Raw genomic sequence first — 14104 nt, forward strand, 5'->3', positions numbered from 1 at the left:
CCACAGTCTTGCATTTGTCCTATAGCCATTCCTGCTTAGCCATTTTGTACTTTCTGCCAATCTCATTTTTTAGATATTTCATTCCTTTTTGCCTATTTCACTCACTGCATTTTTATATTTCTTCCTTTCATCAACAAAATTCAGTATCATCTGTGATATCAAAGGATTTGTACTACGTCTGGTCTTTTTACCTACTTGATCCTCTATTGCCTTCACTGTTTCATCTCTCAAAGATGCCTAGTCATTCCCTACTGTAATCCTTTCCTGCGTTTCAGACCAACACCTACAGCTCTCTCTGAAACATTCGGTAACTTCTGTTTCCTTCTATTTTTCCAGGTACCATCATCTTAATTTCCCAAATTTTGAAATTTCTTCACCTTAATCTACAATTCAAAACCAACAGATTATAGCCCAAGTCCATATCTCCTACCAGAAATGTCTTACGATTTATATAATGGTACCAGATTTTAATCAATCTGGAATCTTCCAGTGTCCCCAGGTATCTTCCACATATGCAACATCTTTCACAATTCTTAGACTAAGTGTTAGCCACGATTATACTACGCCAAGTGGAAAATTCTACTAGGTGGCTTCCTCTTTCATTCCTTTACCCCAGTCCATTCTCTCCTTTTCTAAATACTTATCAATCACTCATTACAACTTTTGTCTCTTAACTATTTGAATAATTTCCTTTATCTCATCATACATTCTTTTACTCTCTTCGTCAACTGCAGAGCTAGTGGGACTATAAACTTTTACTACTAAGGAGAGTAACAAAAGGAAAATTCACTATTAGCAGTTCTGGATTTACACCTCCTGCAGGTAAGTTCTGGCCACACAGCTTATTTTCAAGTAAATGATGATTGGGATATTGTAGAATATAATGAATTAAGGAATACTAACAACCATCCAACAACAACAAAAACGACAGCCATGACTTGGGCTTGGAAAAGCCAGCTGGTAGTACAGAGACTAACAGTTTGAAACATTTAGTGCAGTATCAATTTTCTGGAAAAAGTAGTTTGTTAATCAGAGTAAAGTACCAAAAAGTAGTCTCAATACATAAGTGAGCAATACATTCACTACAAATTCTCAAAATTTCATCTTGTAATTGAACATACCTGTTTTTTTATAGCAGGTGCGATGTTTAGTTTTCTTTCTTTCAGCACGATGCCATCGGCCTGAGGAAAGAATAATTGATACATTCAACCAAACACACATTAAGTAAAAATATCAGCAGTTTCAATGTAAAGATATGTTTTGCAGCACAAGTAAAGTCATTCTTGCATAGTACAAGTTCGCTAACATTAATGTGGAGCTGCACAAGTCTTGTGACATCACTTGCTGTTATTTCATAATGACGAGCCATTGCCTCACATGAAACACATAGTTCTGCATTAGTCCAGAAACATGCTATTAACAGCTGAACCAATAAGCTGTAAGAACACACTACATCACAGGCAGAACTTGGAAGACATTGTATTTGTCATTTTCAGTTGAAACCCATATTTGTGGGTTTTATATTATAACATACACCCTACGAATCTCTGTTGTTTCTAATCACCCACACATTGAGAATCTCTCGAAAATTCATCAGTACTGGAACGTTTTGTTGTAATAAAGTTACTCAAAAGTTACACTGGTGTTTAAAGAATTTTAATAGTTAATTGTTTTCATGCTATAACTCACATATTAGGAAAGTATGCCTTTTAAGGCAACAGTACACAGAAAATTCATAAAAAATACAGTTCTTGATAGGAATTGTTATAATTGTCATTTAACAACATATCGGTGATTAAAAGTGGCGAAGTGTGGCACTTTTTGTAGGGAAGGCTGAGAATTACAAATTTTGCAAAAAGAAAAATCTTACAACAAAAATTTGTAAAATAGAAAAACTGCAAAAGTAACTTGGATACCTATTTCTACTAAGATTGAAACTAATACAGAAACTGTTATAAATAAATGGATAAAAATAATAAACAGCCACACAATAATAAAAAGATAACCCATAACTCATTGCTACTTTCTTTTCATAAATTAATTCTATCCTCCTATCCTTTTTCTAGTGTAAACATATAACAAGATACGAACTCCAGGAGTTTGGTTGAAGATTTCGCAGTTCCCTTCTCTACATCCAAAATCGCCAAGTTTGTCAGTCTGTCATTTGTCATTGTGATTTGAAGGTATGTTTTAATGGGTTTGAATGTACTCGTGTTACTTTTGCAGGATGCAGTGGTTTCTGGAATTTTAAGAACCAACAAAAGTAAATTCACACCTTCAGAGAACGTTTTTTAATCTATTGTTAATGATGGCTTTCAGGAGGTCCTGAGGCTTTGGACATTTATCTTGACTGCTGTAAATAAATAAGTTCCCCTTTCAGTTTAGCAGTGTCAAAGAATGGATGTATTTTAAGTTGCTTTTCAACTTCATGTATCGGAAATTGTTTGACCTACTATAACCTGAGAACTTTTACTGATTTACAAGTTCTGTAAACTCTAGAACGAGATTTTCACTCTGCAGCGGAGTGTGCGCTGATATGAAACTTCCTGGCAGATTAAAACTGTGTGCTGGACTGAGACTCTAACTCGGGACCTTTGCCTTTTGCGGGCAAGTGGTAGCGAATTTGCCTGCGAAAGGCAAAGGTCCCGAGTTCCAGTCTCGGTCCGGCACACAGTTTTAATCTGCCAGGAAGTTTCTGTAAACTCTGTTTCTTGAAAGACCTGGTATCTAGTTTCCATGTTTACTACTACTGTTTCAATTATTCTGAATGATGGCCTTCTCAATTTCTGAATACTTGCCTCTTTTGATAAAATTAATTTTAGACACTCTTGCTGAATTTATAAGGCTCTCAGCTTCCACTATACGTTTCAGAATAATTTCCTCACATCTTATTCTATCAAAAGCCATAATGCAGGTTTCAGTATCAAGCTTACAGCGTCCTATGTCCACAGTTTTACTTTGGAAGATGCCAAAAAAGAAAATGTTGGAAAACTGAATTCCACAGCTGCAGTACAATAGAAAAGTTTGATCATCCAGTATATTATTTAGCCCAATTGCCTGTTGTAAAGAATTATCATCCCACCCTTCACTGTTTATCACATCATTAAATGCTGTTCTCAGGTCTATGTGGTGAAGAATAACAGTTTGTACAGCGCATGAATGAAAATTCAACATCGTTTCACACAAAATTTTTGGTTTAAATCCCCTTTCCCTAAGAAGTTCACTTCTTTTACTGGAACTGCTAAAAAATGTGTGAAATCCACTAGACTGGACACAAAGATTTTTACTTGTGTAATTTTTTTTATTTTTTTACTTTTTTTATTTTATTTTACTTTATTTTAAGCACAGAGGAGGACTAGATTCAATTAATGTGCGTAGCAGTGGATAAAGACAGCATGAAGATATGCTTGTTCAACAACAGAATGGACATCATAATTTTTCCTGTCACAACACTGCAACCATCCTATGTTTGTGATACTAATTTGTTTTTACTAATAGTCCAATTGCATAGCACTATCTCTCTTATTTCTCCCGATTCATTATCTGGGAAACAAACAATTACACTCATTTGACTTCTAGTTGAGACATCCATTGTTTTGTCGCCTTATGCTGACATAAAAGGACTATTTTTAACTTCACATGAAATTTTATCTCACTCTGTGTGTCAGAGAAAGTGTCTTAAATACTCCATAGGATGCTAAATGATCTTTCATATGGTTTTACTTCTGCCAAGAAATTCAAAGGCTGTAAATAGTTTCCTTTATTTACTGATACCTACGTCATGACCTCCAACAGCTAACTCTTGACGTAGTAAAAAGCAGATAGTCCACCTAAGTCTCTTCATTGTACTTCTGTTTTGATCAACCTTCTCATTATGTTTCAAAGCTCAAATATGTGTTGGTGGTGAAAGACAACAGTCAATTCTTACTGTACCTAGCTGACTGTATTTTACAGCTTCTGTGATGTGTGAAATGGAACTCTCATGTTCTTTAGTTTTCGAAAGAATATTTTGAAGACACTATTTGCCTACTCCTCACTTTCGCCATTCCAAATCATCATTACCCATTCCAAATAGTACACAGTAAAAACAAAACAGTTGTTCCTTACAATGCAACCACTTAATGTTTTGAATTTTACCATTGTGTTTGGTAACACCTTACATATTTTTCATAAGATTTCTTAATACACAGACTTGGTGTCTGCTTTTATTCTTTCACCAGGGGTTTATCTTCCAAAGAAAAACCAGAGAACAATGCAGGGTTTTCAATTAAAAAAATTCAGTGGATCTCATGATAAAGGCATTCATGGCAGTTTCAGGTAGTCAGCAACATCTCTTGTTACAAGACAATGATTTAAATCATGACAACTTACATTTTCCTTTCGACAACACAATGACAAGACAAATTGACAATGACACCCCACTTATCACAGGACACAACAAAATATACTTCACCAATCAGTTAATCAAGTCGTCGTCTTCTTCTTCTTCTTCTTCTTCATCATCTTCTACTAACTACTACTACTACTACTACTACTACTACATTTAACTACAAAATTCGTGTTTCAAGTTTCACTATCAGCACGTCTAGTACTGCTGATATGAAAACCTACAGACACACTATGGAACTATCAACGTTTGAAATAAATAAGGCTACTAAATTTTAATCTGAGGAACAATGAAAACGCATACGGAATAGCTTATCACCCTGCAACAGCATCCAATGATGCATTTATATTAATTTTCTATGAATTATGAATGTCTTCTTATTCTTTGCTTTTAACCAAACACTTTTTAAATGAAGAGTTAATGCTTCTCTTTCTGCCCGGATTGCTGCTAGCGCTATCTGTTAGGGAACTGCTGAATGACTTGTCATTCCACTTAGGTGTGTATCCACCTGCTGGCCAGAAATGGGTTGGTTGCTTTGTTTGTTTGTTTGTTTGTTTGTTTAGAGGCAGGAGAAACGATCAAACAACAAGGTCATCGGTCCCTTGGTAATAATAAAACAATGCCACGAGTGTGAGAATAAAAAGCCCAAAACAGAAAGCACAATACAGTAAGAAAGGAAAAGCCACAAGAACGAAGGGAAGGCAACGAACACTAAAAGGAACAAGAGAGAATAAGAAAACGGAGACGCTAGAAACAGAAGACAGTAAAACATGAAGCAGATTACAGTGGCTGGCCAACTATGCGAATAAAAAGGGAAAGCCAGTCTGCAATACATTAAAAACCTCCACCCTAAAAGCACCCGAGTGTAGGACACAGACGGACAAAGGACATGCGCTAAAACCTACATACAAATATAAAACCCACTCTCACGGATAACACTTAAAACTAAAGCTGCTGTGGAGGCATTGTCACCCAACACCAAAGGCAGGGTGCTGAGGAAGTTAAAAGTCTGCCGCAGAGCAGCTAAAAGGGGGCAGTCCAGCAAGAGGTTAACGACTGTCATTTGGGAGCCACAGCAACACTGAGGTGGGTCCACGCGACGGAGTAGGTAACCATGCGTTAGCCACGTATGGCCAATGCAGAGCTGGCAGAGGACAACTGATTCCCTATGAGAAGCCTGCATGGAAGACTTCCACACATTCATAGTGTCCTTAATGACATGCAGTTTGTCATGCATGCTGTTATGCCATTCCATCTCCCAAAGCTCGAAAACCCTGCGGTGTAAGACAGAACAACGATCAGCTTCAGAGATGCCTATCTCTGGAAGCAGATTCCGCGTCACCTGTTTGGCCAGCCTGTCAGCAAGTTGCCGGGGATTGACGTGTCCTGGGGTCCACACAAACACCACAGAACGGCGAGACTGTTCCTGGACATAGGACTCCCGAATGGATGCTACCAGAGGGTGGCGAGGATAGCACTACTCGATAGCTTGTAGGCTGCTCAATAAGTCAGTACACAGGAGAAATGACTCGCCAGGGCATGAGTGGATATACTCATAAGCACGAGATATGGCCGCCAGATCCACAGTGAAAACACTGGAGCCAACTGGCATGGAGTGCTGATCTATGTCCTCCATGAGCATATGCGAAGCCTACATGACTATCAGCCATCAGTGAAAACCACTTCACAGCCCTGGAACACGTCAAGAATCGAGAGGAAGTGACAATGGAGAGCAGCAGGGTAAACGGAGTCCTTAGGGCCATGCAAAAGGTCCAGACAAAGCTGCTGCCGAGGTGTACACCATGGAGGCATACGTGAACGGACCACAAGTAGAGGGGGTAAAGGTAAGGACTCCAGTTCAGAGAGAATGGACCGCACGCGAACCACAATCATTAGCCCCAATCTGGGCCACTGATGCCGGAGATGGAATGCAGTGGGCAGGAAAAGGAGACGATAATTTGGATGCTCAGGGGAGCAGTTGCGCATGTCTGATCTGCAGTGAAGGGACACCAGCCTCCTCCAGTACGTTGGTCAACGGACTCATCCAAAAAGCTCCTGTCGCTAATCAAACCCCACAGTGGTGCACAGGGTCGAAAAAATGCAATACTGAAGGTGCTGCCGAACCGTACACCCCACTCCCATAGTCAATTCGGGATTGGACAAGGGCTCTGTACAGCTGCAGCAGCATACAGCAATCATCACCCCAATTGGTGTTGCTCAGGCAACGAAGGACATTAAGGTGCTGCCAGCACTTCTGCTTAAGCTAACGAAGATGAGGGAGCCAAGTCAATCGAGCGATGAAAACCAGTCCCTGGAAATAATATGTCTCCACTACAGTCAGTGGATCATCATGAAGATGAAGTGCGTGTTCCAGATGAAAGGTACGACGCCAACAGAAATGCATGACACACGACTCTGTGGCTGAAAACAAAGCCGTGGGCTAGAGCCCATGACTGCACCTTGTGGATGGCTTCCTGGAGGAGCTGCTCAGTAACAACAGTACTGGAGCAGCCGTATGAAATGCGGAAGACGTCAGCATACAGAGAAGGTGAGACGGAGGGCCCGACAGCTGCTGCTAGACCGTTAATGGCCAATACAAAAAGATGCTCAATACAGAGCCCTGCAGGACTCCATTCTCCTGGATATGGATGGGACTATGGGAGTCACCAACTTGGACATGGAAAGTACAGAGCAACAGGAAGTTTTGGATAAAAATCGGGAGTGGTCCCCAGAGACCCTACTCATGCAATGTGGCAATGCTATGATGTCACCAAGTCATGTCGCATGCTTTACGTAAGTCAAAACAGACGGCAATCAGGTGTTGCCATCTGGAAAATGCTGTTCGGGTGGCATACTCAATGGACACAATATTATCAATGGTAGAGCGACCCTGGGCAAGCCACATGACTCCAGGACCCAACCCAACTGCCAGCATACCATATGTTCCAGAACCTTACAAAGAACGTTGGTGAGGCTGATGGGCCGATAGCAATCCACATCAAGCGAGTTTTACCGGGTTTGAGCACCGGAATGATGATGCTCTCCCACCATTGCGATGGAAAAATGCCATCGCACCAGATCCGGTTGAAGATGATGAGACGATGTAGCTTGTAGTCAGTTGAGAGATGTTTGATCATCTGGCTGTGGATGCGATCAGGCCCAGGAGCTGTGTCGGGGCAATGTGCAAGGGCACTGAGGAGCTCCCACTCTGTAAATGGGGCATTACAAAATTCACTGCAGTGTGTAGTGAATGAGAGGATGTTCCCTTCCAGCCTCCGTTTGAGTGTGCAAAAAAAGCTGGAAGGGGAGGGGTTAATTCTCCGACGCAGAGGCAATCGGCAATCGTGTTTGCGTCGATACATAACTCGCCATTTATGGTAACACGGGGGCCAGCTGTTGGGGCCTTGTACCCGAAAAGAGGTTTGATCCTTGCTCAGACTTGGGACGGTGCCGTGTGGCACCTAATGGTGGAGACTTCTCTCTCCCAACACTCTTTCTTCCGTTGTTTGATAAGGTAGAGAACACAGGCACAGAGCTGTTTAAAGGCTATGAGGAGTTCCAGGGAAGGGTGCCGCTTATGCCACTGTAGAGATCGCCGACACTCCTCAATTGCTTCAGCGACTACCGGCGACCACCAAGGGACTGCCGTACATCTTGGGCACCCTAAAGAGCAAGGGATCGTGTTTTCTGCCCCAGAAACAATTGTGCTAGTCACCTGCCCAACCTCACATAGATACCCTGTGGGGGAGATTCAGTGGTGACAGCAGAGGTGAAAGTTCCACAGTCCCCCCTGTTCAAAGCCCATAAGGGCAGCCGTCCATGCGCCTGACGTTGGGCAGTGACAGGAAGATGGGGAAATGGTCCCTACCACACAAGTTGTCATGTGCTCTCCAGTGGATAGATGGGAGATGTCCTGGGCCACAAGTTGACAAATCAATGGCCGAGTAACTACCATGAGCCACACTGAAATGTGTGGCGGCCCCAGTATTTAAGAGGCAGAGGTCGAATTGCGATAGTAAAGTTTCGACATACCTGCTTTGGCCAGTAAGCATGGTATTACCCAACAAGGGGTTATGTTATGGTCATTCAAATCTCCCAGAAGTAGGAAAGGTTTAGGGAGTTGATCAATCAGTGCAGCTAATACATTCCGGGGTACTGCACCATCTGGAGGAAGATATACACTGCAGACAGTTATTTCCTGCGTCGTCATTCTGACAGCCACAGCTTCAAGAGGGGATTGAAGAGCCACATGTTCACTACAGACCGAGTTTAGGACATTAACACAAACTCCACCTGACACTCGATTACAGTCACTACGGTTCCTGTAATACCCCTCATAGCCTCTGAGGGCAGGGGTCGGCATAGCTGGGAACCAGGTTTCCTGGAGCGCAACGCAGATAGCAGGTGTGAAGCTTAACAGTAGCCATAGCTCAGCCAGGCGGTGGAAAAAACAACTGCAATTCCACTGGAGGTTGATATCTTGAGACTGGGAAGGCATGGAACATTCAATGAGGCATTTTACGCCTCGCAGTCACCTGCTGCCACCGATTTATTGCCACCACTATTTCCTTGGTCTTAGTGGTTTTCTTTTTGGATTTCTCTCGCTGCTCCTTGGGTTCCTTTGGCTGGGAGGACTTCACTGGCTCAGTCTCCGGGACTGAGGATGAGCATGAAGCCCTACGACCAGCTGCTTTTGGGCTGTTCAGCCACTGGCAGGTGTCATCTTTACCACTAGAAGAAACCTGGGAAGGGAGTGAACCAAGGGACTCCTTCGTATCGAGAGAATCCAAAGAAGGCTTACACTTCTCCGCTTAGAAGTGGGGATGGATGTCCCCGATGGTTGGGGTGGTGTTGCTCCCGAAGTAGGTGGTGCAGGAGTAACAGGGAGGGAAATGCCCCCACCATCAAGGGGACAGCTGAAGTCTTCTGGCTTTGAGAGGTGACCTGGGTTGGCAGAGCTGATGGTGCCAGAAATGTAGTAGCAGCGGCGTAAGACAATGTCATACGCACAGGACACAGGCATTCAAAATTTCTCTTAGCGTCAGTGTAGGTCAGTCTGTCCAGGGTCTTGTACTCCATGATTTTCCTTCCTTTCTGCAGAATTCTGCAGTCAGGCGAGCAAGGCGAATGGTGCTCTCTGCAGTTGACACAGATGGGAGGCGGGCACATGGAGTATTGGGACGTGATGGGCATCAGCAATATTGGCATGTGATGCTGGACGTACAGTGGGAAGAAATATTGCCGAACTTCCAGCGCTGAAAGTACCATTTAAAGTACCGCATTGGGAGAGGAATATAGGGCTTTACATCTCTCCAGCAGACCATCACCTTGACCTTCTTGGGCAATGTATCACCCTCAGAGGCCAAGATGAAGGCACCAGTGGCAACCTGATTATCCTTCAGAACCCGGTGGACAAGCCCTACAAAATGTACACCTCACCGCTCTAAAATGGTGCGCAGCTTGTTGTTGGACTGCAAAAGAAGGTCTCTGTGAAATATGATACCATGGACTGTATTTAAGCTCTTATGGGGCGTGATGGTTACAGAAACATCCCCCAGCTTGTCAAATGCGAGTAACTCCTGTGACTGGGCAGAGGATGCTGTTTTTATCAGGACAGACCCAGATCATTTTGGACAAGACCTCCACCGCCCCGAACTTGTCCTCTAAATTTGCAACAAAAAAACTGAGGCTTCATCACCATGAAAGATTCCCCAACAGCTCTCGAACATACAAGGTACTGGGGCGAATAAGATCTGCTGCCATCCTTAGCCTGATGTTCCTCCCATGGTGTGGCCAGGGAGGGGAACGTTTTGGGGTCTTACTTCTGTGCATTGAATTGAGCTCGTGATCACTTAGAGACTGCTGGTGTTTCACCACCAGCAAGAGATGATGGACTACGCTTCATCGCGTGTCAATCGCCCTGATGCAACCACTCCGACCAGGGGGCCTCCCCACGGGCGCCACCCAGCCTCAGCAAAGGCCACCTGGCAGGATGGCCATTGCCGGGAGTCCCGATGCCCCACGAGGATGGGCATCTACCCCTTGGCATACATGGGTGTTAACGGAGCAGGCATCAGCAAAGCAATCCCTGTGCGGTCAGGGGGGCTATAACCAACAGGGTACATGGCAGCCCCACCATATAAGACTGGCTACCATGCTGGATATCAGGTGCAAAGAAGTCCATGGTCATCGTCAACACATAAATCAACACTGCATAGTGCATAGTGGAAAACGCTCCCAGGAAGGTGTCCTTGCTCAAGAGATGGAAAATGGGCAGGACTGCAATGCAACGACAAGGAAGTGGGCTAAAGATCTCAATGCACGTGGACATGATGCACTTTATAAGGCACCCTTCCCCAATTGGCTCACTCTTCGGGAAAATTTGGAAGTATGGAGGTCAAACCTTACAGGGTACCATCACATGATGGCCGTAACGTGTGAAACTCCTTTTAATCGCCTCGTACAACAGGCATGAATACCTCGGGCCACATCCACACTGTAGAAACCGCCATCCACATGAAAGAAAGGGGCTTGCTATGCATGCTCGTCAAGTATGGAATTCAGAGCTGCTATCAGTTGCAGGATCAAAGCAGCTCAAAATCTCTTCATCCCAAGGAAAAGATGTTTTCAGGTGCAATCAATACCAACACATTACTTAAAATCAACAAGCTAAAAGAAGTTTGGACGAATTCCAAATTCAAACATTCTGTTTGTGAGAACTGCAGTCATAAGGATCAAAGAAATATTACACTACATGCGGATAGTCTTCACATAAAGTATGCCCTATTCCGAATGGTTTCGGAGACAGATTTAATGCACATCGTTATTAATTTTTGTATCATGCAATGCAGAAAAATAATTTTTGGAGCATAACTTTACATGATCATTCAACAGAGCAGTCTGAAATTAGTCTAGTCTGATATTTGCTTTTTCAGTATGTATTAGTAGGAACAGTAAAACACTAAGTATACTCAGTACTTCTGCAGTGACAGCACGAGCAGTTGGTTATTTTTCATATTTTAGTGACACTTCTAACACAGGATGTATATGTGGAGAAGAAAAAATTCCTCTATTTTTCCCCAGTTAAAAATACACTTTCTAGAAGTGAAAATAAGACTTTTTCCCTGTTAAGTGACAATACACTTTCCAAATGGTAAACAGCAGCCATCAGTTGTCATTTCCATTCTACTGAACTGTGACAAGAGCCAGAAGAATAGGTGTAGAAATACCAGTATATTTTTAACTCCAAAATACTGCATTGATAATGGCCAATTACTAGCCAAAATCTGGATCTGCTCTAATAAAGTTATAATGAAAGTGATTACCAACTGCTGCTCTTTACCATTTTGAAAGTTATATCACAATTGTCTAGCACATTCCACTTTTCCTCAGAGCTGCAAAACTTATCAATCTTTTGAATGGTAAAGGTTATATACCAGCATAAAACTTCTCGACACTGCCGCAAACAAAACCCGAGGGAGGGGGAAGAATCATGTTTTGGAAAGATATTTGATGCATGGCAACATGTATACTGCATATTTTCATCACAATAGTACAAATACAAATTCTACCAAATACAGCACAGTACAGTAGCTTATGAAACACTGAAAGAGAGATTGTGATGCATTTTTGTCAGCCAATCAAGGCTCACTTCACCTGACCTCACCAGCCAATAACAGCAGATATTCAGAGCATAGGCCACATGATGTAGTCAGTCAATAGCAACATCACTGCTAAGTGGCATAAATAAACATACAAATAATCATGAAGACGTTAATGATTTAAATTCATATACACACACTATAGCTACAAGAAAACCTATGATTTCATATTAAAATATTGGTGTTTTCTAGTTTGTGTTACTCTTTTAAGATTTACCAAACACAAATGTGCCAGTAAAATTTTAAATAATGGCATAAATGGCTGGTCTTCTGGGCCTGAAATTTTTCTAAGTGGCTAGTCCTCATGCTTTGAATTAGAGTAAAATGCTCTATGATTAAAGAAATTCATCACACATTTTTCATATGTAACGTAGTTCATCTTGCGTAAAAGAATAGTTATGTTGAAAGTAACGCTTTTCAAATCACCATTCACAATATTTTTCTGCAACCTGTTAGAAACGAAAACAGTTGTGACCTCATGCTCATCAAAAGCAACTTCTTGTAATGAGTATTGCATAGTGTTCACAATACAGCCTTTGACATATGTTGCTGCCAGCACACGCTTGTGTGTGTACTGCGTGTTTTGCTGCAAATGGCTCATTTTCTTTGCAACTCAAGCTTTATTTTGGCGCAAGCTTTATTTTGATGTTATCCACTCATTTATGTTTTATTGTATTAGTACTATTCTGCAACAGCAGGATAAAGTAAAATCAGACCTTAACAGTGAAAATTACAAAAAATTAACTGAAAACAGAATGAAAAATTCCTGGAATTTTCACAGATGAAAAATTCCCACATTTTCCCAGTTGTTCTGGGGTGTATACACCTTGTAATACATATCAACAAACAAATATTGCACTTCATTAATTTGGGATCGTTCTATTGAATGAGCAGATGAAATTCTGCTTTAAAAATACTTTTCCTATATCGAATCATACAAAAAATCATAAAACAATTAAAATAATCGATTTCTGACAATATAATGCATTTGGATGGATAAAAAATATAACCACCAAGCAGTGAAGGGAAAACACACATATATGATAAGGTTTTAGTTATACAAGCTTTCGGAGCCAGTGGCTCTTCCTTATAGCAGTAGAGTTGAAGGAGAAGGAAGAGGGCCAATGGGGAAACGAACTGGAGAGGTTTATGAAAAGGGGTAGAGCTCGGAAAAGTCACCCAGAACCCTGGGTCAGAGGAGTCTTACTGGACGGGATGAGAAGGAAGACTGATTGTTGGGGACTGCACTTGACAAGATTTGAAAACCTGAGAGCTGACAGGTAGAGGTCAGAGTAATATGCAAGAGAGATTACTATCAAAACATTGTGCATGAGTTACTAAGTTTGAAAATCTAAGTACATTGTACGTAACATACCGCATTTACTCGAATCTAAGCCGCACCTGAAAAATGAAACTTGAAATCAAGGAAAAAAATTCCCGAATCTAAGTCGCACCTGAAATTTGAGACTCGAAATTCAAGGGGAAAAAAGTTTTAGGTCGCACCTCCAAATCGAAACAAAGTTGGTCCATTGCAATATGAGACTCAATTTAGGCCGAATGAATGACAGCTACAGTAGTTTGGCCCGAGTCTTAAGCTTAGCAGTTAAGCTTTACCACGTAGCCATTGCTACGAGTCAGGCACTCCGTCCATATTTATACGGGTACCCTTCCTTTTCCACGTGCTTCGTCTGGTTTGAATTGATTGCTTATTTTTCTTTGATCTGATAAGTGTCGTTCTCTTTGTTATAGGTGTTTACGTCACTCTAAGCTGAAAATGCATTACTGTACTGCGACATGCATTGTTTTCGCATTCTGATAATGGGTGTTTCCAGCCTGTCGCCGCTCGCGGCATGGCTTGCTTTTGTGCGTGCTACGGCCGCTTACTATTAAAAAGAGAAGAGAGAGAGAGAGAGAGAGAGAGAGAGAGAGAGAGAGAGAGAGAGAGAGAGAGAGAGAGGAATCGTCTCATTAGCGAAACAATGGCAAGAGACTGCTATTTGTTGGTACTTACACAGCTGCTTTCTTTGATAATGATCAACAAGATCCAAATAATAGA

At 42.0% G+C, this 14104-nt stretch overlaps 1 protein-coding gene across 7 annotated transcripts in view; it reads right to left on the minus strand.

Annotated features, from left to right (window-relative positions):
• Positions 1-14104, minus strand: part of LOC126177081 (transcription initiation factor TFIID subunit 4-like) — a 155554-nt gene that overhangs the window by 104397 nt on the left and 37053 nt on the right. For all 7 annotated transcript variants that reach the window (XM_049924321.1, XM_049924318.1, XM_049924323.1 and 4 more), the window contains one exon: positions 1122-1181. In XM_049924321.1, the coding sequence (XP_049780278.1) occupies positions 1122-1181 (60 nt within the window). The remainder of the gene's footprint in view (positions 1-1121; positions 1182-14104) is intronic.

The sequence above is a fragment of the Schistocerca cancellata genome, chromosome 3 (assembly GCF_023864275.1).
Source record: "Schistocerca cancellata isolate TAMUIC-IGC-003103 chromosome 3, iqSchCanc2.1, whole genome shotgun sequence".
Lineage (NCBI taxonomy): Eukaryota > Metazoa > Arthropoda > Insecta > Orthoptera > Acrididae > Schistocerca > Schistocerca cancellata.